Genomic DNA, 25,584 nt, shown 5'->3' with positions numbered 1-25,584 from the left:
GTCCATGGGATTTTCCAGGCAAGAATTCTGGAGTAGGTTGTCATTTCCTTCTCCAGGGGATCTTTCCGACCCAGGGATCGAACCCAGGTCTCCCGCATTAACCTCTGAACCACCGAAGCAATTCTGAAACAATTTTAATGGTATTGTGTTACTCAGCAATGAGTAAATGTGTTGATGTTGGTATCCAGGGAGCTCACGATGGAAGACGGGAATATGAAATGGGAAAAGTCAAGAAAGAATCTGTGGGATGGGTTCTAACTGGAGGAACTGATGTGAACTCCTGATTCCTAAGATCAGTCTATGTATGTGTATCTGTGGGTTTGCATCTGCATGTATACATCTCCGCATGTATATACATCTATATATGTCAACATGCCTTTGCACATATACATGTACATATATGTGCATACATATTTGTGTATTTGCTAGATTTGCCAACCGAAGGGTCAGAAAAGCAAAAACATCTCAGTAGCCCTAAGCAAACCTAGCACTCAGATCTTGGTTTCCAATGCCAACTCCTATGAAGGACCAAAGCTTTGCAAAGAAATGACTGATTAAAGAATTGGGGCAGGTAAGTACGAGGTAAGGATGAAACATCTTGTTATACCAGAAAGTGAGAGATTGTTTAAAGATGTCATAAGAACTAAAGAGCAAGACTGAACGGCTCCCACTGGTCAAATTTGAGACAATTTCAGCACCAAAATAATTTGAGTATAGTGACGGATTATAAAATAATTGGAAAAAAAGAAATTCACGAATTCACACTTATAAATATATAAACAGGGGAAAAGGAAGAGATTTTATTATAGTGAAATATCAAGGGCCACTGCTAAGTGTGAAGAGAGTGGCAGAGTGGAAAATCATAATTTTGCAGCCATCTTAGAAAGAATTGGGTGAGATAAGTATTATCAATGGATGGTAAGTAAATGGAAAATTTTGAGGAGGGGCAGGATATTTACATGGTTTTACAGTGTTTCTCCATAAAATGTCCAAAATTAACATCACTAATGGGAAACAGATGAACACTATGTGTCTCTAGACAGGACACACCAGAAATGATAGAAAACCATCTATGTTGATTCCTGTTGAGAAATCATGATTTCAATCTAATCATGAGGAGAGATCAAACACAAAGTGAGGAATCATCTATTTTGCAAAGGGGGAATCATTCTTCAAAATTGCCAGTGTTATAAGAAGACAAAGAAAGACTGAGGATATGTTTCCAGGTTGAAGGAGATTAAGGAGACATGACAACTAAATTCAAGACTTAAATTATGTACAAAGAGGAAAAAGGATATTATTAAGGAAATTTATAAAATTGGAACACGCAAGGCAGATCAAATAAAGAGATTTTGTATATTTTATGCTTATATCCATAAATCTATCAACAATTGCACTATGGTTTTATAAAAGAACACACCTATATCCTTAGGAAGAAATGTATAATGAAATATTCAGGGATAAAAGGCCAGAATGTATATAATTTATCTTCAAATGGATTCAGAATAAAATCATATGGTTGGGTAAACAGAAAAACGACAAAGCAAATGGGCTGAGATATTAACAATAGATAAACCTAGTTAAAGTGTACTATTTTTATTTTTGTAATACTTTTAAAATCTGAAGTTATCTTCTAATAAAACATTGAAAAAGTTTTCACTTGTTGTTATTTAAAATATGTATAGTTAGGTGTGTTGTCAGTGTGAAACTCAGCAAATATGATCCAGGAAATCTGCTATCTTACAAAATATCTTTTGAAGATAATGTGAAATTCTGAGATGAATTTTTTACAAACTGAGACCTCAGTATTTACTCTTAAAATTACATTACCTTTAGGGGAAAAAAGACCTAAGTGAAGAAATGTCACATAAAAAGCCCACATTTTCATTCCATTAAATTAAAATTTAATTTATACTTACACTTTGAATTTTCCCTCTCCATCACCTCTTTCAGATATGAAACAAAATACATGAAAGGGAAATTGCATATTTCAAGTATTCTCAAGCAAAAATATATGTTCCTACTAGAACATTAATCTCATCCTTCATAATTACTATTGCATTTTTCTTTCATCAGGCTCTGACCTTTAAGGTGTTCCTGTTGTGTGTGTTTTTAACGTCTAACTTTTCTGGCAAATGTGCAGAGGTCATAATGAGGCATAATTATATACAGTATATAATTTTCTTTGGCCTTTTTCAAGTGCTAATTTAGCTATCATTTCTTCATATAGAATTTAAGAAATATAAGAAATACTTTTAAAAATGAAAGTCGTTTCTCCAGCTTTGGTATGAATTATATGTTCAATAAGTAACACAGACATACGTATAGATGTTAAGTGAACTCTGTAAAATAAATTCTTATTTATATAGATGGAAATGAGTTTCTAAAACAGTTTTTTTCCTCCACATTCTGCTTTTATGAAAAGGAAACAAGTAATAACTAGCCTGCTATATGGTCAGGCCACTCAAGATGGCTGTTCTCTTGCTCCCTGTATATCCCCTGCTCAACCAGTCCCTGTCTCACCTACATGCTACTCACCTGACCGACCTTCCCTTGTAAATTATAGAGCCTAATCACTAAATGCCTGTGTACTTGCCCATGGTCTCAGCCAGTGATTATTCTGATTTTCAGATCAGAATTATCTCCACTATGATAGCTTATCAGAGGGGTGGTGAAGGGTACCCACCTCTGCTGGTTTCCCTGGCAACCAATGAGCCAGCTTGATGTCAATTCCCTCTATAACTATTACTCTTCCTCTACTCTTGGTGGTAAAACTACTCCCATGTCCAGTTCACCGCCTGCCGCGCACAGTGGGGTGCTGCTCCAGGATTTTGCTTTAGAAGTGGAAGATCCCTCCTCCCCAATCTATTAAACCACTGGTATCTCTGTCACTGACTCTGAGCTCTTTCTTTGCTCTTGAGCTGGGTAACTACAGGGCCTGCAGGCCTATAGTGTGCAGTCCCCCACCTACCTTTCCAGTCCTCAGTTGCCTTATTGTAAAATGGGCATGCATAAAGAAGGATGAAATAATGACATCTGCAGCAACATGGATGGACCTAGAGATTGTCACACTGAGTGAAGTAATCCAGACAGCAAGACAAATATCATATGATCTAGCTTATATGTGGAATCTAAAAAAATGGGTACAAATGAACTTATCTACAAAACAGAAATGGAGTTATAGATGTAGAAAACAAACTTATGGTTATCGGGGGTAAGGAGGGGAGGGATAAATTGGGAGACTGGGATTCATGTAAACACACTACTATATATAGAATATGTAACTCCTAAGGACCTACTGTATAGCACAGGGAACGCTACCCAATATACTCTGTAATGACCTGTATGGGAAAATAATTTAAAAGGGAGTAGCTATTTGTATAACTGATCCACTTTGCTGTACACTTGAAACTAATACAACACTGTCAATTAACTGTACTCCAATAAATTTTTTTAATGGGCATAAAATTAGCATAGTAACTGGCACATAGTGGGTAGTCAAAAGATATTAATTTATTTTTTATTAATTACATTGATTAAAAAAATGATATCTAGGGTATGTTTACTATCTTAACCTGATTTCCTATAATTTATTTGTCATACTAAATAATAACTGGTCATCATTATGATAATGCTGAATCATCAAAGATTAAATTTTAAAAATGTTTAGGGCTTCCCTGGTTGCTCAGGGGTGAATTAAAGAATCTGTCTGCCAATGCAGGAGACACAGGTTCAACCCTGGGTCAGGAAGATCCCACATGCTGCGGAGCAACAAAGCTTCTGTGCCGCAATTATTGAGCCTGTGCTTGAGCGCCCGAGCTCTGCAAGAAGAGAAACCACCACATTGAGAAGCCTTTGCACAACTAGGGCATAGCCCCGGCTCACCGCAACTAGAGAAAAGCCCGCACAGGACTGAAGACCCAACACAACCGAAAATAAATAAAATCTTAAAAAAAACTTGAGTTGCCAGGAAGTCACACATGACTTAATCAGATTTTTAGGTTAAGAGGAATATTCTGGTGTTCAATTATTCAGAACCAGAATCTGTCATCTTTTATTTTTTAAATATAGCAATTGAGTATTTCATTCATGTTGAAGTATACCTCTTAATCTTCAAATAGTTAGCAGTTTTACTGTCTATAAGCTATTTTTCCATATAATTTTCATCATTAGCATAAGAGAATACTCTTAAACTTAGAACACGAAAAAACATATTTAAAAAATGGGCAAGTAGTATATATGTAAAAAAAGAACTATTTCTTGAAAAATTAAGGAGCTTTCATTTTACAAAACCTTGCTGTAAGCATCGTCAGTCACTTGAGATTGGCAGGCATGAGAGAACCTATGTGAGGACTGATTTGACTTTCACCCCATTGTAATGACAAGATGAAATTCAGCAATGTGAATTTCTCTATAAAAAGACACTTTAAATGAAACATGCTTGCAAGCAAGCAAACACATACACACAGAGGGAATTATTTGTCTTGAATTGCTGACAGTGTAAGTAACTTGATCAACTAATAGTACCAGACTAATTCTATAAACCTTAGAGCATTTTTTATAAACCAGTGGTTAGGGAATATTGGGATTTAAAGAGGATCTTATGCATTTTTATGTTGTTAATGCCTTAAATCATTTTAGTCCTTGAATGAATGTTGCTGAATAATATTTGTTTCATGCCTGTAATGGCCCATTTTTTATAGGGAGGTGGGATTTTTTTTTTCATTGAAGGTTAAGTGTAAGGACAAATAAATGTTTTAGTAATTTTAGTATAGTATTTATGAAATCATTTGGTTAATAGTAAGTTAATAAAATCCATTAATATGTGTCTTGATGGTGTGGAGAAACACCAAATTTTACATCTGGTGATACAAGTCCAAATTTGCCACATAAAATAGATGACGGGAGAAAAAGCAAGGCTGCAGTCTATAAGGTTGATGAACATGGCAGCCTCTATGGTAGAGACACCAAAGACTTTGTGAAAATCTGGAAAATCTGAATGTTCTGTATGTTATGCCTCTGTAGTTAATAAGGAGTGAAGTTGCTTTGGTTAAATCATCAAAATGGGCCATTTCACTAATGTAAATCAGAGGCCAAGTTTTCTCGCATTTTGCATTAGCTGCCCGTAAATTCACTTGTTTTTAAGAATGTACTCACCAGAATGCTCAAGTTCTTTGTGGCTGTGGAACAGGGGTGTTGGTTGAGTCTCTTGTTCTTTGGAAGCCATTTCCCAGGTATGGGGGCACTTCCTTTCAAGCAAGAGAATGCAAGCTTCAATATCAGTGGTTCTTAAACAAGCTATCACAAGGGATTTGTAACCAATAATAAAGTACCAATGTGTGGAAATCGCTTTCTGTGTAAGTATGAAATAGATTGTCTTAAACGCTATCCATAGACTATGGATATGCCACCCCACTTTGCCACATGAAGATCCCCTTCATGAGTTGGAGAGAAGGGGGCAGAGCCTTTCCTGACTAGAAATTGCTTATCAATTCTTGGCAAAAGTTGGAAGTGTCTCGCACAACCTTCCAAGTTGTGTGTGTTGCAATAGAAAAGAGACTGAGAAAAGTTGTTTTATGCATTTTCTAGCTTACTTTAAAACCCAATACAAACCATTCGTGCATATTTTCTGCTTTGTGAGGGCCTATTAGTCAAGGAACAGAGTGGTCTCAAAGCACTGGCCAAAATGGCTTTGCTGCAGAAACACTGTGGGCTTGCCTTGCATATGTCATTTTGTTATTTCACTCTGGAAATGCAAATACATAATTCTCAAATTAAGAGGCTGTTGATATGTGCAAAGAAGAGTTTGCTTTTTAGAGAGAAAATGGCAAAAAGGCCACTGTCTTTATGTGTCCCCTCCCTAGGCATAATGGCAGTGGGAGATGGTAGGGCTGACAAAAGTGAATTAAGAAAAAAGTCTGTAACCTTTGAACAGCTTCTTTTCAAAAAGTGTCTACCTGTGACCACAGCAGGATCTGTGGTATGTACTGATCTCCTTGATAAAGTCAGATGGTTATTTATGACCAGGCCTTAGGAAATGCAAGTGTATCTTACATAATCCTTGATCATGGTTTTACCTTTTTGGGGTTGAAAAATAAATTTGAAAACCCTGATTCTGAAATGGATTGTTTTTAAATTTCTTTGGACTACTTTAGAAAAACACTTAGAAAAGGGATTCCAGTTTATTGGTAAACTGAAGTGAGTTTAGGTTGCCTCAATTTTTCTGATGGTTTTGATTGAATTAATGACTTAGTCTATAATTGACTAATCCTCTAAATCAATCAAAGACAGTCTGTAATAAGTTTAAATCTATAATAAGTTAAAGTCTGTAATAAATTTAAATCCTTAAACCAACGGTGGATGTAGAACAATCTTTATGAAACAAAGCACACTTCATTTTACTAAGGACACGTGAAACTGAAATTAAGAACTCAATAAAACCTAGAAAGCAAAAACCTATTGTAGGTGCTAATACATTGATTTTGCAAATGAAAATCTACCTGCCTCTAAGAAAATGGTGTCAGAATTAAGAATAATATAGACCAGGGATGAGAAAACTTTCTCTGAAATGGACCTAAATATTTTAGGCTTTGCAAGACATATGGTCTCCATCACAACTACTTACCTTTGCAACTACAGTGCAAAAGCAGCCATAGACAATATGTAAACAAATGTGTGGGGCTGTGTTCCAATAAAACTTTATTCATGGACACTAATATTTGAATTTTATATAATTTTCACAAGTCATGAAGCACTCTTTTGATTTTTTCAACCATTTTAAAATGTAAAAACCATTCTTAGCTTATAGGCCAAACAGGCAGTGAGCTAGATTTAGCTCACAAACTAGTTTGCTGACCCCTACCTTATCCTGATGAAGCATGAGCTGTAAGAGTAAGTAGTGAATTTCAAGACACATCAAGAATCTCAGTGAATCATTCACACTTATAGAGTAGCTATTGAACACTATTGAACATCACCTATGTACTATTCTTGACTAAAATGTTTACTCTGAGTTGAATAAAGAGAAAACCGAACATATCCAGACTGTGGGTCATTCTATGAAAATGGACAGGGCCCTTCAGAAATGTCAGTTAGGAAAGACCAGGGAAAGAAAGAATAAAAGTGCAGGGAAACTGTTCAAGATTAAAAAGATAGGAAAACTAAAAACAATGTGTAATCTTTGGTTCCTATATTAAAGCAAAAACCACCATAAAAGGACACTCGGGATATCTGAAGAAATTTGAATATGTGTTGTCAGGTTTTATTGCATCAATGTTATTAATACATTACTTGGGTGTAAGGATGGTATTGTGAACTTAAAGAATAATGCCCTGATCTTTGGTGATAAATGCCAAAGCACATATAGATATGCAATTTAATTTCAAATGGTTTGACCACACAAAAGTGTGTGTGTGTGTGTGTGTGTGTATGTGTGTGTATGTGTGTGTGTGTGTGTGTAGAGAGAGATGAAACAAAAGTGATAAAATATTAACAATAAATGAATCTGAGTGATAAGTATACAAATATTACTACTCATTCAACTTTTATATAACTCTGAAATTATTCAAAATAAAAATTGGAATAAAAAAATACATAGAAAAAAGAGACAGCTGTAAATTTAGTGAGTTCAACTTGGAAAATTTGGCAAGACTTATATAGTGGTTAAAAATAAAGTATTTGTTAGAATTACAAAATAATATCAGTTCTATTTAGAAATTAAAATAATTTGATTTTAAGAAATAGCTGAATCATTTTAGTGTGTTTTCATATTTTTATCAAATTTTTCCCCAGGAAAGTTACAGCATTGGTAAAACTTAAAGTTGGACTGATAAAACACAACAAAATTATTAAGCTCAGCTTCTCAAAAGCCCTGAAATTAGATTTTTTTTGTTTTTGTTGTTATTGTATAAGATGTATGCTTATTCAGTGACCAGAAATCTGAAATGTACCTTTTTCTATAAATAAAACTTACAAATAAAAAACTCCACTTCTTCTAGGAGTCAAACCCAGATAATTCTTCACATTAGTTTGCTCACAGGATTTTTGGAAATGTAGAGAAACAAGATAGGAAAGAAGATAAATGAAACAAAATAAATTTCTCTTTTAATTTAGAGAAATTACCCTATTCAAGGACATGAAAGGCACTTTCACAAAACAACTGTAAACACTTTGTGGGCAGAAACCACATTTTAGTTGCCTTTGCATCTCAAACGCCAAACACACTGCCTCAAGTAATCATTCCATGAATGTTTGTTGAATGACTGAATGAGTAAATGAAGGTGGGGGGATTCTGCTATATGAGAACAGGTTAAGTTTGGATTTGATGTAAGGAAAATATTCAAGATGATTCCGGCACTGGACTGGGGTACTGAAGGAAGTAATGAATTCTTATTGATTTACTTATTTATTTCTTTATTGAAATTTACAATAATAGAATAAACATATATCTTGGATATATTCTGAGAGAAAACTTACCACTTAAATGTTCAGATATTTTTTCTACATGTATGATGATGGAGACAGTTCCTCAGTTTCAAGGATACTGCCTCTTAACATTCAGTCAGGTTGAAATGGATCTGAAAATCATGACATATGAAGGGTGGTAGAGGGAAGTGAACAACAGAAATCAGAGCAGCTGGGAGAGGATGAGTAACTGGTCTCAATTTTATCTTCAGCGTTGCCAGGAGAAAGGGGCAGAAATACTCTGAGCAGTTGCTCAGGACAGAACTTGGATTGGTGACCAAATTAAAGGCAAGGGGAAGCGGAACTATGCAGATTTTAGCAACCTAAGAAACAACTTTTTTACAGAGGGACGTGTCTAATGGTGGGACAACTTGCCTTGACAGATAATGAACACACTGAAATGGTCACATCGAAAATGTATAGGCAGAGTTGGTGTGACCATTTTCAAGAGTGCCTAGGAGGGTTGTGTACAGAGCAAAAGACTGAGGCTATATTTCATTCCTTCCAACTTGAAAAAGCATTTTCAATAAACCTGAAAGTCATGCTACAAATTCAGTGTTAATACTAAATAGATACTTAAAAAACACACATTTTCAATACCTCAGAGTCTTCAATGAGCACATAACTGGTAAACAGAACAGCTCAGTCAGTTTTTTCTTCAAATATTTTACAATAGACTTAGACTTGGCATTCTTAATTACCATCCAAGGAAAATTTAAGTTGTCTCCGTACATAAAATAATACCATACCTCTAAGGAGATTCAGAGTCTCCAGGATCTGTTTCTTCTCTACAGGCTAGCCGCTCTCCCTGTGAGCTCTATGATCCTTGGGAGCCTAGATTATTATAGTCTACAGCTGCCTCTCCACGAGGCATTTATCTCTAATCTCTCCCACCTATAATCATGGTGCATCCTGTGGCTAGATGTCTGCCCAAAACCCCTTTTGAACAAACTACTACCCATTACAGAGCCTAGAATGATTCATTGATTTAGAAATATGTATGGAAAAGATGGGGCAAAACAAAATGAAAAGTTATTAAGTGGCGGAATTATAGACTAGTATTTAAAAAATATTCTTGGTGTGGCACTCATAAGGTTCTACCAATGAAAAAAAAAGTCAGGTGCAAAACAAAGATGCTATTAACTTTCCTTACTACTTAGCATATTACATTCAAAAGCTCCAACTTAACTTTTGAAGAGACTCTTTATTAAGTCTCTCCGTTTACCTCTTCTCCTCCTATCCCTGCAGTTAAGCTTCACTATCTCCTACTATCTAACTTCCTGCTCTCTTCTAACCTTTTTCTTCCTTCTTGTCCCTTGTTGCTGCTTCTTGGTGCCTCTTTCACCACTTTGCTCTCCTCCTCAGCTGCGGGACATCTACTCAGTCTCTCTGTGTTCACCTCATCCATTCTGCCTCTAAGCCTCCTAAGAGCAGGGCTTTTGGTATCATTGCATCCCAATGTCTAGACTAGTGCCTTGCAGACAAAAGATATTAATGAATTATCAGGTGAATGAATGATTGTCATTACTGTGACTATATGAATCTACACCATTTTTAAAATTTTGACATAAATTGATTACACATTATGTGTGGTTTTATATTGCATTACATTTTTTTCTAATTGTTTATGTGTTTTAGTGTAGCTTCCTCAAAATGAATAGATGTCATCCGTATTACCTAATTCAATACTTCAACACAGCAGATTTTTATTGAGTACCTACTATGTGTCAGGCACTTTAGTAGGCATTAGGATATAAATTCGTAAGTACATTTAACAAGAGCAAGTAAAGACCAAATGGAGTATTTTTTAGCTAACTTCTTTTACACAAAATAAATACACTTGAAATCTATAGTTTAAATTAAAAAATAATCAACTTTTTTATACTTTTCTACTATTTTTTCTATCAAATCCATTCAAAAGAATTATATAACACAAATATAAGATATACTAGGTATCCCGAAACCCAAAACTACACCATCAATGATAAATATAAATTAAAAAATCTAAGATAAATTTTTATTGGTTTGGGGAGCTGGCATTTAATCATTTGTGTTCCAAGATCTTTATAGTGATCAGAAAGATTTTTTAAATTGTGAAAGCTTCATCTCTTATGCAATATGAATATTTTGGAAGCTGCTACATGTCAAATTTTTCCAGAATCAGGTGCAATAATTTGGTAAAGAACACAGGTAAAAGAGATCACTAATTTTCCTTTTCCCCCAATAAACTATGTTTATTATGCCAATTTTAATTGCCATGCAATCTAATGGATTTAAGGCTTATATTTTCCACATCACTAGACATCACAAACATGAAAGCATTTTGTACTGTCATTATACATCAATGTTTGTACTTGGTTATACATATATACAGAAATTATTCACACATCTTAACCTTGCTATTTCCTCCTTTCAAACCAACACAATTTTACCATGAAAGCAGCTTTTTAATAAATGGTATAAGAAATACAGCAAGGCACACTTTTTAAAAAACTTTTTTCTCATTACCACCTCAAGAAGCATAAAAAAAGAAAATGTTGTACATAATTTAATAGTAGAATGTCACCAGTTTATAATATACAACACCATATAGTTGTTTCCTGAAGTGCTGCATAGATTATTCTTTTTAAAAGGAAATAAATAAAATGGTGCTTTTAAAAGTTGCTTAACTTTGAAAGAAGGACCAGTGTTTCTTCCCTTTGCTGCCATAAAATCAAATATTGGCCTTTCAGGTAAATCTTTTTCCATAAACATAGGCATCATACCATTAAAAAGAATCAAAATGGAAACATGAGATTGGTCAAGTACCACCAGCAGGGCAGGGAGTCGGGGGCGGGGGGGGGGGTTCATTCCAGATAGGTGAATTTAATGGACCAACAATTCGGTGAACTGCAGAATTTTAAAGAGTAGATGGGGAGGGGAGAAGGCAAACTGAAAAGTCTTGCTGGAGAGGTGGGGTCGGCAGAGGTAGCTTGGGACAGGAATCCATGGGAGAACAAGCAGCTTTGCTGAACTTCAAAGACAATCACCTAAAGAGAACCAGCGCACATCCAGGTCACAAGGCTCATGTGGACAACCGCATTCAGAAGAAAGATTCGTCTGGGGAGAGGTCAGTGTAACAAACGGCAGTGACACGATGGAGCCAGAGACCAGCCCAGGGAGGGGGGTGAGGCCTCCCTTGAGCTGCGGCCAGGCTTACCTACAAGAGACAAAGAAGTGAGAGGAAAAACTTTCAGAAGTGTCGTTTCATTTGCAAAACTGATGAAGGCCACGATTTTAGAAATGCTTGCTAATGTTCTGAAATAAAAGGAGACATAAAGTGGTTGTAATAGCCCAAATGTTTCAGAATCAATGTGCAAAATAGATTGCTTTTCAAAAAAAGAAACAGTTTTAAAGAAAAATAATTATCAAGTTTGACTTTTTTTCTGGATCTTATCTACTCTTACTTGTGAGTGAAAGTTGCTCAGTCGTGTCTAACTCTTTGCAACCCCATGGACTACATAGTCCATGGAATTTTCCAGGCCAGAATACTGGAGTGGATAGCCTTTCCCTTTTCTAGAGGATCTTCCCAGGGATCGAACCCATGTCTCCCTCATTGCAGGTGGATTCTTTACCAGCTGAGCTATCAGGGAAGCCCTTTGCTTGTGAACTCAGTTTCGGGTACTTGAGATATCGTCAAATCAGTATGAAAATGTGAGGCTGCCGATGGCAAGTGACACAGCAAAGTATCAACTGAGCCCCTTTGAGGAACTGATGAAGGCTACCATTTTAGAAATGCTTGCTAATGTTCTGAAATGAAAGGATACATAAAATAAATAAAATAAAACAGCTCAAATGTTTCAGAATCATTGTGCAAACTCGATCGCTTTGTTTTTAAAAAAGACATAGTTTTAAAGAAAAATAATTGTCAAGTTTGACTTGATTCACAGAGTGGGAGTCTGGACTCTGGGGTTTAACCCTTCCTTCAATCACTATACATGTGACAGTGGGATTGAACAGTTCCATTATTTTACAATGGTGAAATATTCATAAATGTGATAAACCCAAATCCTTCAGCCCCTTATCTATGAAAGGATACAACTGGGGTTTCCAGCTCAAATATGAATGCATTTCATTTAAAGTACTGACAGCATTGTGCAAATGAGAATGATTCAATTAGTTCTGTATATCTGATGGCTCAGATACAAATTTGTTACAAACTCAATCGGTTCTTCATATTTCTAAGTGGCTAAAATCAACCTGTTGAGTATGAGGAACAATTAAAATTAGGCAATGCAGGATGCAATTGTGGTAGGTGCTCTGACTAGCTCTCAAATATAGCAGGCTTTTGCTTGTAGGGGCTTAAACTGAGTTCTCAAGTCTGATGTCAGGTTGCTTTATGGTCCTTCTAGAACTACTTTCATTCTTTCTGTCTTGCTCTCTTCCTCTATAATCTTGCAACCTGTTCAAGAGCCAGAAAAACTTGAGCAAATGTGGTTTGGCTGAAGCCACACGATGTTGGGGAGTAAAGGCAAGTTATCAAGAACAGGGAGAGAAAGACAGGAACAGATGGGATGAAATTTGTTACAGTAAAGTAACGCAGTAACTCAAGAAAGGCATGGTGCATTGTTCAAATGCTGAGGACATGACTCATTTGAAATCTGGCCACTGAGTAGGGAATCCTTAGGTGAGGCAAATATGGGCTTACTAAATGACAGTACTTAAATTCCTCTGGATAATCAAAACTTTCAATCTGGCCCATTTGGAAAGGGTCAGGATAAACTGGTTGAGACAAAGATCTGGGCTGTGTGTATATGTGTGTGTGTGTGTGCGCGTGGGAGTGCATGTGAGATGGGTGATGCCCAACAAAATCTTTGATATTTAGCGTGGCACGGCTCGTTATTCTGAAGTGCTAGGAAATTAAAAAAAGCACTTCACATCCAACAGAACTTTAATTTTTTAAAGTGATTTAAAGGTAAATATAATAAGATCACATCTATGTTGTTTAGGGAAAATTAATACGCTACCACCAAGAGTAGTTTCCTAAACTGCTTGGTCAACTTTGGGTCATATTAAACTCTTAATGTCATTCCAATTAACAGAATAACAATTTGTTGTGTACATGAGAAATGTTGCTTTTAGAGCTTTCCCAGTTTATAAAAACTGAGTAGCAGCACTTTCTATTGTGTATATGTATATTTGAGCATACACAAATACAAGTACTTGCCTAAAATCTATGGCCCTCTAGATATGGCCTTTCTTTGCAGACTGATAGAGTAGGAAAGGCAATAAAGCTAAAAAAAATTCTGAAGGAAATATGTACATCTTAAGTAAATACAGCACCCTCCCACACTAAAAAACCCCAGAAAATCAGAGCAAACCAAAGGAAAAAAATAGTATACACTGGCTGCATGTGATGAGTTTAGTTTTTGTATCACAGGATTTACCCAGCCTGAAGTTTAGGGTTAAATCATTCACCAAAGGTCAGAGGCTTATGATGAGGATTATGAAGAAATAACTGTCAGAATACAGCAAAAAGATTAGTGCAAAGTACATCTCTTAGGCAGGTCCTAGGAGGCTCTCCATACATATATGCTTCCTTCAAATTAGGCAGAAATATCTGGATCTATCCAGTTACCTTTCTTTGATATGACTTGCTATAACTGACCCCTCTATGTTTGTAGAAACATGATACACAAATGAAAATAGTGAAAGGCACAGCAGTGTACCTGGAAATCAGTGCAAATACATACTGTGTTAGAGCAAGTTAAAATTTCTCAAACAGATTCATTGGGCTTTTAATTAGAACACAGTAAATGAAAAACTTGTTCCAAAAATTTTGCAAAAAAGAAATGTTTGTTTCTCTTGAGGACTATAACTGCTATTCTAAGTTACAGCTCTTCTAGAAGACATTACAATCATTTCATCCTCTGAGAACTTATTTCTGGTGGAAAAAAAAACAAATTTGGTGAACTTTATTTTCCTGATAAAAAGGGCATCCCAAGTGATAGCTTTCATATGGCTTTAAAACGTGGAGTTTTTCTTTTTGCTTTTCTGAATCTTAAAGGGAGAACAATGACAACAATTAAGCTTTCATAGACATGAAACCTCATATTTACATATAATTTTACTATGCATTCCTGACATTCAACACAGAAGGTGTGTCAACATTTTGAGATTAAATGACTTGTTCTGGCTGGTAGTATTTTAACAATATGTAAATACTTACACCCAGGTACCCAGCATTAATGACTGGTGAAAAGTTTAGGTATCCAGATGTTCTGTCTACATGAAACTGAGAACACTGAATAGGCCCAGTAAATATGGCTACCTAAACGGCCTTAGGCTGATAACAAGTCACTTGGGGGCGATGTGAGTTCTGCAGAAATAAAGTCTGGCTGCTTCTCCCATTGCCTGTGATTGGCCAGGCATCGAACCGCAGGGGCTCCACAAAATATTGCTAACTGGCAGGCGGGCTGGCAGATAGTTTTACACTGTCCATGCCTGTAAAATTGTGAGGATTACACAGATCCATCAGCATATTCCCTTCCCTGAGTCAAAAGATGGAGCTGCAAATCATTACATTTCATTTCAAACAGGGGAGAGGAAAATTCCCCAGGGCATCAGAAAAGAAGGCGTGCACCCCAGAGGTTTCTCCAGTGCCTGAGCTTCTCGAGACCAGATCTCGGCATGACTGGTGATTTGAGGGTCACCGTCACATAAGTCTGCACCCAGAGTGGTGTTGCTTTCAAGCCTTGATCCCCTTTCAGAAAACAAAAATCAGCCAGGCTCTACCGGCCCTTCTGTGGAGGTTGGCAGAGCTGGCAGTACAACTGGTTCTAATAGAACTTGTTTTGAAGCAGCTTATGGAATGGCAGTTATTCTCCCTTAATGGTCAGTTTTACTGCAGACTGATGGAGAATGTGATTATAGGGTGGACATGTTTCACAGAAAATACATTTCTCTCTCTCCTACTTTTGTTCTCCCTTGCAGCCAATTGTAAATAGAGTCTGAAACACAGAAAATTAGTTGTGCTATATTAGTAAGTAGGGCTGCTTTCCTACAATTTTGCATACTGAGTTTATTTTTAGGGTATATATATGGTATAGATTCCCCCCTCACTCCCCATTTCTAGCAGCTCTACACAGAATCACACATTTTAATGAGCTGAGGGCACAGGTGTTGCAGGAAAAAAATAATGATGTTTGCCATTCATCTTTCAAATTAAATAATGTGTTTTTAAATAGTAACTTTTTTCATAATACATTATGGGAACAACATTATCTGTCACATTTTAAAAGATGTATTTGTAATAAATGTAAATTACTTTTAGAAAATCAGTAATTAGGCTCATCAAAAAATAAACAATCTGCCACAAAAAAGATAATCTTTAGCATAGTTAAGTATAATAACTGTTATTTGAATAAGTTAACAAATTAGGGTAGATTGCTTCTGTAATTCATTTCCTATAGCACGAGTTTAGGTTACTGCATTAAGCTTCTGGAGTAGGGGGTGGAGATGGCAGTCAGTACCTCATACTTTGGTGAAATACAACTCTCACATTCAAAAACTCACATTTTCTTTTCTAAACTTGATTGAGAAAGTATATTCATCACTGAGGCTTAGAAATGGGAAATAACAGAGTTTCGGTGTCACTTTTAGAATTGTATCATCCTATCAGAATTATCAATCAGTACCTGTCTTATTAAACACGAAGAGCAGAATGACTTTCTCAAAAAAAAAAAAAAAAAAAACACATGGATGGAAATCAGCCTGTCACCTTCAGGCAAAATTCAAAAATTCTGTTTTTATCAAAACGCCATTAACTTGTCATGTATTCTCTCCGCATTTGCTTTCGGAGCCTGTTCTCAGTCTCTGTGTGGATAAATAAAAGCCTCTTCCTTAACATCAACTTTCCCCTCCTGTTTGAATTCTCAGACTTGGTCGTGATTAGGAGCTGTGACAGCACAGCCTTCCACCAGGGAAGTAAATGTGATGATAGTTACATTAGACAGAAGCGTAAAAGGAGGGCCCAGATCCGGAGATGCAGCTTTAACTTAATCACTGTTCATCTCTAGGCACTGAAGGGAGCAGGCTGTGCACAGAAGCTGAAGCGGGGAGCACTGTGCATGCATTCTGATCAGAGGGTATAATTGCAATCTGGAGGAGAACCCCTTTTCCTCCCTTAGTGGGAGAATTTGAGGCTCTACTGTATTTGACTACTTCCTCAAATTTTTAATTCTTCTTGGCATAATGATGTGATAAAAGTAATGTTACTAAAAATGTCAATGGTGACCATTTTTTCCCTCTTTTGCTTCACAGTTACTTGCACAGTTGGGAGTATTTCTTCCATCTAAATGCCTTATTCAGATAAATATCTGCCATGACCAGCCATCCTGTCTAGTCCTTTCTCCTATCATAGCTTTGTTGACTAAAACTCATATTTTTAAGTATGTCTATATTAAATATATATGTGACAATATATTAAATATATATTAAAACATGAGGACTATACGTACCTTCAATGAGATGATTTTCATGCTTGGAGAGGGTTACCTTCTACCTATGCATATTTCTATGTCGTTCTTCATGAAGGTTTAGCAGATTCTCTTCACAGGTTAGAGCTGTGGGGCTGGGATGCCATGAGGCCTTGTCCTTTGGCTGCTTCGCCTTCGAGGAGAGTCTGGGAACTCCAGATGGGGCTGAAGAAGCATTGTGTTCTTCTGGCCTTGCAGACTCACCTGGGTTTTCTGAACTCTCCTTTTCACTGCCTAGCTTTGAAGGAGTAGTTACCTCTGCGCTTTCTCCATGGACATTAGAAGCTTGGGGTAAACCATCCACTTCCTTTCCTACATTACCTCCTTTCGGAGGACTTGAAAGGGCCACTGTGTCTGCATTATTGGCGAGGAGGGAAGTATCGCTGAACCTGGAAGAGCCTGCTCCTACTAGCAGGGGTACTGCAGCCTCAGTGGGATCTGCAGGTTCATTTGGAGGAGCATCAGAGAAACAGGGCTTGTCTTCAGCAGGGTCCTCCTCAACACAGGCCTCGAAGAAGTATTCGGTGTCCTCCTTGTCTTCCGAGCCAGAGTCAGTCATGTCTGTTGGCAGTGGAGTGCTGCTCTTCTCTTCAATGTAATTGGTGACCTCCCCACAATCACTGTCATGCGAGGAGAGAGATAAGTAGGAATAAAAGTCCCCTTTTCTTAGCTGGATGGGCCGATGAGAATGCTCCAACACCTTCTCCTTGATTTGAGTTAATGAAGTAGGAGCAGTGACCTCGTTTTCAGGTTGAGATTTACATTTCAGGGCTGTTGAAGTCATGTCAATGATTTCCTTAACAAAGTCATGTACTGAGCAATCTTCGGCATCTTTTTGATGAAAAATGTCTGGTTCACAGTCACAACAGGAAACGTTGTCATTGGCGGCAACGTTTTCCTCTGTTTCATTTTGTTCGCGTGCTAGGCAGCAACCAGCAGGTTTTCCAGCCATACTCGGTGCATTATTAGATGACGATTTCAGTACATTGGAGTCCTGTCCATTGATAACACTGGTTTCTGAAGGCAGTTCTGGACAAGATTTCTCAGGGGGAGTAGAAGCAGCACTCTGATTTTCAAAATGGTGGTGGTTTTGACATTTCTTTGGGACATGTCTAACCATTTGGGAAACAGACTCCTTCCCAGCAATATTTGATTCATCTGAGCCATCTATAACTGGTTTGCACTTACAGTGCTCACTCTCTGAAATCCTTTTCCCAGCTGAACCAAGACTTTCTGATTCCTTTGAAATCTCATTCGGTTTGTCCTTCTGACTTTCTGGAGTGCTTTCAATATTGCCGTTTTCCATGTCTGCCACATATGGATCTTTATTAACTTTGAAAATATTTTTCTTATTTTCACCTTTTGTCCCTAACTCATGAGTGTGGGGTAAATTCTTACTATTTCCATTATTTTCAGAGAGATGTTTTATTGAGCCATTGAGAAGGGTCTCAATGTTGATAGTGTCTGAGGAATTGGTCATCTCACTATTACTTACATCCTTATTGCCCTTGACTTCATCACTGAGATTACACCTTCTCTTATCTCTTGTCAAGGAAAGCTTGGGTCTAATCCAGGTCTGCAGCTCATTCTTAATGTAGTCCAGCCCAGACATCACGTTGCAGTCTTCATAAATTTCATCATCCGTTGCAATACTGGAGTCATCATCCTCATCTTTGACGCACAGCTCTTCTTCTGTTAAGGTGAGCGTTGAGCTGGAGAGGAGGTCACTGTCATCTTCATCATCAGTGCAGGCAGAGGTGCAAGAGACATTCACGATCATGCTGACATTGACATCACTTTCATCGGCCACTGAACGAGGAAGGCGCTTTCTGAATGACACATTCGATTCTGGGATCTTGTTCTTGTGTAACACAATATCCTCCGAGCAAAGAGAAAGCTCATCACTGCTGCTTAGTTCTGTAAGAGATGCTGGCGAGTCTTCATTAATAGAAGATGCCATGTCCAGTGACAGTTGGCCAGGGAAAGACATCTTTTGGGAACAGCTTTGAAGAGTGATATCGGAAACACTTCGCTTTATCTTCTGCTCTGAAGGGCTCTGGATATTCTCCAAACGATTCAGGAGATCTAATGTTCTTTTACTCAGTTCACCAACTGAGCCACTGCTCACACTTAGGTCCCCGGAGCTGTGACAGCTAAAAAGATCTTCATTGCTTTTATAAGATGTCAACCAACTTTCTAAAGAAGTGCTTCGCTGGAGGTTGTCACTGCCATTTTTAAAGATGCCCAATGCAAATAAATCACCCCCTGGAGAAAGAGACTCAATAGACGAACTATGAGATAAAAGAGAGAGCTGTCTGGCATTTTGCATGCCAGTGAACGTCTTCTCTACATCACCACTTTTATATGAACTGTGATCCATTTCATGGGGTGCACTTGCCAAAATCCTTTCATGGGGAGGTGCATCTGGTTGTAACTCTGTAGCCTGATGTTTAGATTTGCAGGATTTTTTATCAAAATAAAAACCATGAAGCAGGGGATCCTCCACATGTGCTTTTTCACTTTGTGACTGCTTCATTATCAACGGTAATTTGAGTTTTGAGCCTTGGAGGTACGAGTAATCATAAAATGTAAACACGTCATGTTTTCCTTGTAATTCTTCTCCCAAACAATCAGGGGTATGTTTGGTAACACTGTTTAAATCTCCAGCTTTTCCATTTATACAACCCACCGGTGAAACGGGTAACTGAGAGCTATTTGGGAGCTTAATCCGTTCCTCCTCGTCTCTAATCTTTTGCCCTAACACGTTAACTGCATCTCCCATTTGTGGGTCCAGATGTTCAGTGTCAGGGTTACTTGGGGACCCATCCACTGCATTGAGCAAGCACATTTCAGAGTTGGTGGTGGTTTCGGTGTCCCCTTCACTGACAATTCCACTCTCACTGCCTGAATTTTGGCTCATGTCTCCTCCATGGCATGGGCAGGGCTTCACCAAATTGGAGCCCCCTAGAAGATCTGGCAAAGATTTGGTAGATGAAAAGGAAGAGTCTTTGCTGAGACTCTTAGTTAAAACACTAGGCTGCGTCATGCTAGTGAACTTTGGATTGTTTTTCAGGAATGGGATGTGGCTGTCTTCATAGAGCTCAACATTGTGGAGGCTGTAGACCTGGTAAACGTGCGGACTGGATGGGGCAGTGACACTTGATGCATACTGAGATGCCCCGTGGCCACCTGCCTCTTCTTCATACCTAGGGTTCTCACTACCTGTCTCTTCAAGGTTTAAGGAAGGCATGACAGGTTGGGATTCTTGATCAAGGTCATTCAATTCTTCGTTCAAACTAATTAACTTGTTACTTATGTCAGTTTCATCCCATTCCAAGGCATCCTCACTCGTCCCATTTAGGTCCATCAAGCCAGGATCAATCACATTCAAAGCCTCCTGTGTAGGAGAAAGGAAAAAAAAAGCAGAAGAATTAGGGACACAAGCATGAAAATTTTATCCATTCAAAATCTCTTGGAAGAGTCAGGAAAGAAATTTGCCCCAAGCATGAATTTGAAAGATAGCATAATTATCAGCTCTATTCCTCTCTGGAATAACATCCAAAATTATTGAAAGAGGCTTTTCTATCAATAGTAATTTGTCACTGGGGGCAATAACATAGATTAAAATGTAAGATTATTACAGTCAAATATGTAATTTATGGAATTAACTATTTCCTATTGATTTCGTCTGCATTTTTAACCTTGGATTGGGTGAAGATAAAACTGTCAGGTAAATAAAGGTAAAAAGAGGTTAGCCTGTGACATCTTTTAGGGTACGTTCACGCTAATATCATTGCAGTTCTGGAGTTCATAATGGAGTACTATCTGCACCCACATATGGTGAAATCCCCTCTTGCTTCTGGTTCCTGAGTTCTCCACTTGATGCAGCTTCTGGGGAAAGAGAAGAGAGTTGTAGCTATCTAAAGCCATTCACTGGCCAGGAGCTCTCATAAGTCTGTCTTTTCCACCACCTTCCCTTTAGGGTTCCTTGTCTTCAGAATGTGACCCTGTTCCCAATCAGACCCAAGCTGAGCACCAGCTGACTGGTTTCTTTACCCACACCTTCCTGGACTTGAGTCTCGGGCCCCAGTACTGCAGGGTAGCTTCTTAGTCATTAGTCACTGTTCTCACAGTCTTTATCAGTCTCTATCACAGAGATTCCACTTTGATCCTTGATCCCTTGTTCACTTCTCTCATACTGTCCCTATGTAAAGTCCAGGCAGAACCCTCCTGCTCCAGCCCAACTCCAGCCCTAGAATAACAACTATCTGAGGACTTCCTGACTCCATGAATGAAGCAGCCCAGATTCTCTTAGGCTGCTTTCTGCCTGCACAGTTGGGTTCTTGTTCTTTCCTTGGATTTCTTGATTTTTACCCTCTTTGGTGAAGCGTGACACATTCTGGGACACAGAAGCTGAATGGGTTTGGCATGGTCTTGGGCAAGTCGCTTAACCTTTCTGGGCAGTCATCGCCTCACACCACTTTTTCAAGGGGGTCAGCACTGTCCATCTTCAGAGATTATTCTGAGGATTAAGTGAGCTAATGCTTGTGAAGGGCTGAGGAGGCAGTCAGTATAATGCAGCTGGAATAGTCAGTGCATGGAGAATTGCTCTAGAGTGGCCTTTAGTTAATGCATAAAGGGTTTTCCCGGCCTACCTCATTCTCTCCTCATCTTTCCTTTCAATTTGCTCTTAAAATCACAAGGGATCCATGACGTGCGTAGAGAGAGGTGTCTCACTGTATTAACAGGTCAGCATCTCTGAATTACAATTCAGAATTATTTTGACAATCTGGTTGAAAAACAGGCCATGCTGCTTTTCTTCCTCAGGAGTGGGAAAAAAGGCTTTGCCAGCAGCACATTCACAGTGCTCTCCTAGGAAGCTCTCAGTCCTTCCTGAAACTACTAGCGGACGGATACCACAAGAACACATTAAGCATAAAATACCCATTAGCACTGGATATGTAAGAGATTATCTGTATAGCCTACTTAAGTTTAAAAGAGTCTAGATACAAAGTAAACATTAATTGAGGGATACTCTTAAATTTTCTAACAGAATCTTTCCTACCAACGTTACAGCACTTAATACAGTTCACTGGCTATCATCATGCTCACTTAGGTATGGGGTACGTTCACCATGATGAATTTTTATTAGAATTTCTGTTTATTCTTTGCTTGCTGATAAAGGAAGTACTAATGACCAGTTAGTACGACTAGTGAATGTTAACATCTTTAGCTGTAGAAACAATCAGTCAGTCTAATCAAATAGTACATTAATTTCAAATACTATCTTGGCAACACTGGATTCTGAGAATGCTAATAAATAACTGAATTTGTCTTTCAAAAGAGCTCTCTCTGTAACTCTCAGGTTGACTTTAACATTTAGAGGTACAGATTTTCCGTGAGGGTCCCAAACCCGGGGGCTCACTCTGGCTGCAAGAACCATGCCACCTGGATGGGCACCAGGAGCTGAGCCCAAGGGACGCCTGTAACTCAGCTATGACACAGTTGTTTTCTGACCAAAGGCTGCCTTTGTGGCTTTCCAAATGCAAGCCCACAAAAAGCATAAAACTTGCATGGCAGCATCTACAAGAACAAATCTTTCACCCAATAAAGTAGCTGGAGTGGAAGATTTCCACAGGAGAAGATTAAACTTTTGTCTGTAATATTGTCCTTTTCCTTTCCTAATTCTCTCTTCCTATAAATCTCTTAACTTGATTATAATTTCAAAAAAGTTTTTATGTCAACTCCAGGGAATATCTGACAAGACCCATTAGAAAATCATTCACTTTAGACTTTACATTTTACATATTAAAGAAGAGCTGATCACTCTGCCCTCGTTCACTCTTTTCTGTTATGAATTAAATTCTGTCAATATTTTCAGTAAAATCTCCATTTTGTCAAGATTTAACCTCAAATATAAAATATACCCTGAGGGTAAAAAAAAGTAGGGAAAATTTCCAAGAGGAAGGACATTTACAACATTTATATAACTAAAAAGTTGCCTTTAGAAAAAGACAAATGTACAGAGTGATATAACTGGCTGGAAAATTATTTGGTCAAAAGTTCTCTTTGAGGATAGCCCAACATAGCAAATAATCCTCAAGCTAGTTAAGCATATTTTGTTGTTTTGTTTTTCTAAAGGAACTATCTGGTGCTTTATAAAACATCTCAGATGTTCCCTGTCTTTGATAAAGTGATAAATCAAACATGGATTTACAAAAAAAAAAAAAACCCTAAGAATATTTGTGAAACCAAGAAGATGGTGAGTAGTACATGAAGTTCCAATAGCGAGGCTGCCTTTTCAGAGATAATTCTGAATTAAATCCATTTGTGCAAAGGCTTTTCATTCATAAACCTGTTTCACTGGTGCAGAATTCTGGCCTAAACCAAGGACTCTCCGTATATAATTACACACAGATGTGCATACACACACACACACACACACACACACACACACACACACACACACACACACCTTTGCAGATCTGCTCAAGACCAAGTGGAATCAATTGGTGTTACTTTGTTTTGTTTTTATTCTTAGAGGCAGGTTATTTATGTTAGTGTAATATAGATAGAGAAACTAAAAGTGGCTGGAAAATAATTATGATGATGATGACAATGACCAAGATTCCAATTGCAGCAAGTAATACCTATCCAAATTAACTTCCTTCTGCACTTGCGTGACTTTGAGTCAGGTATCCTAGGACTTCATCTCTAGGCTTTTCTTAAAATTTTAAGTTAAATGGTAGATTTTTATAAGTGATGAGAAACACATTATCAGCAAAAGAGTGGAGATGAAGGAACCTGACATTCTATAAAACAATAATCCAACAGAGATCTGATACAACTACCTTTGGATTCCTTTAATTTCCTTTAAAGAGATGCAACTTTTGAAAAACTAAGGTATATCAAAAAGACTAGGATGAACTGAATGTTCCAGTCAAATTTCTGGTGCTTGAAATAGCCAAAACCATTAGGAGGTCTTGCCATCAGTGTCCCCCTGTTTATTCCAGATCTAAGAGTTTACTAAACAAGACCACTTACAAAGCCCTGGGAGGTGCGGTTTATTTGTAGGAAAGTAGAACATAACAAAAACACACAAATAAAAGTATCAAAAACATAGAGAACCGTAAGTGAATAAAGATAAGCATATTTACCCTAAAGCAAAAAGCAGAATACAGGGAAGTTTGGATAGGAGGGAGAAAATGATATATAGATAAGGGTGGGGGAATCAATTTAAAGAAGGAAAATTCTACCCTTAATATACTTACTCTGCTCTTTTGATGCAATATTTTGCCTAGCACCACCTCCTCCAAATGTAAAAAACCAAAGTGTCTGATCATTAGATGCATAATTATTTTCCTAAACTAGATAGGTAGAAATTTTTCAAAAACATCAACAACTGTAAGAAAGAGCTAGTCCTTAACAAACAGACAGCTTTTATGAGAGTTCAGAGCTTGTGGTACTCTGCCTTTTGATGGGCAGAGAACAGATTCAGAGTTAGCAAGAAGAAATATAGATGAAAAATAAAATAGGATCAGAAGCAAAAATGTTCGCTGTTCACCAACCATTGCGGAATTTGGAGCAAACAGATCTGGGTATGAATCCTCGGTTGCCCCCCTTTACAGGTTAGCAGTATGATCCTGGACAAGTTACTTACCATGTGTGCCTCAGTTACATCATTTATCTGTTCAAGATAACCAGAGTACATTGTGTCTATCTTAGAGACTGCTGGGAGCTTTAAATGAAAAGAAGTCTGTGAAGTCCTAGGGGGAGGGCCTGGCACATAGTAGGGATACAAGGATAGCAGCTATAGCAAATACTGCCTGTGAAAATAGAGGAGGACAGAGTAGTTGAGTGTTAAATAACCCTATCAAGGTGGCTGGCTGACTAAATTCTTTAGTGCAACCACATGCATGGAATCCAATGAAATCAATATTAATCAGGTCCCTGACTTACTCCCATTGCACCGGAAATGGGGGGTGGGTTTGTCTTTGCATGTCCTCACTGAGCATATTAGGAATAGCCAGATGAGAAAAGATGCCTGCCCAGCTCTCGGCAGGCCCTATAGCTCAAGGACTTTCTATTTCCAGAAAATAATCTCTTTTTTTCAAAAGGCAGGTCCATTGTCTGTGAAATTCTATCACTACTGACACATTAGAGCAATCAAATCCTGCTCACTATCTATCAGATTGACAATAATGTTAAAGTAACTTGTCTCAGCTCAGAAAATGCTTTGAAGGTCTATCTCACACTAATGATCAAAAACTGTTGCTCTTTTTCAATAACAAAGCTGATCAGAAACTCAAAACAGACAAGTAAAACCCAAAGTCAGCTCACAAATCTCACTAAAATGGGTACTGACATGAACATATTTCCCAGTCTTGGCTACACAGATATTCTGAATTAGATGAAAATGAAAAATCCATGAGATGTTGTTTTAAAGTAAATTTAAAGTAAATTGCCTTACTTTTCAACAGGAACCAGGGACAAAAGAAAGTTTGACATTGTGAATCAGGGGTTTTCCTCCTAGCTATAAACTCCATGAGGGCAGCAGCTTCTCTGGGCTGTCTCCATTAGTGCCCTAGCACCCAAAACCCTGCCT

The 25,584-nt window shown here is 37.8% G+C and overlaps 1 protein-coding gene across 3 annotated transcripts in view; it reads right to left on the bottom strand.

Annotated features, from left to right (window-relative positions):
• Positions 1-8,391: 8,391 nt before the first annotated feature.
• AKAP6 (A-kinase anchoring protein 6) overlaps positions 8,392-25,584 on the bottom strand; it is a 501,319-nt gene continuing 484,126 nt past the window's right edge. For all 3 annotated transcript variants that reach the window (XM_042235676.2, XM_060401786.1, XM_060401787.1), the window contains 2 exons: positions 16,962-20,376; positions 8,392-11,662 (listed from right to left, as the gene is read on the bottom strand). In XM_042235676.2, coding sequence (XP_042091610.1) covers positions 17,002-20,376 — 3,375 coding nt within the window. In that variant the 3' untranslated portion in view covers positions 8,392-11,662; positions 16,962-17,001. The remainder of the gene's footprint in view (positions 11,663-16,961; positions 20,377-25,584) is intronic.

The sequence above is a fragment of the Ovis aries genome, chromosome 18 (assembly GCF_016772045.2).
Source record: "Ovis aries strain OAR_USU_Benz2616 breed Rambouillet chromosome 18, ARS-UI_Ramb_v3.0, whole genome shotgun sequence".
In the NCBI taxonomy this organism is placed as follows: Eukaryota; Metazoa; Chordata; class Mammalia; order Artiodactyla; family Bovidae; genus Ovis; species Ovis aries.
Note: the sequence above shows the minus strand (reverse complement) of the source record. Positions and strands in the feature narration are given on the sequence as shown.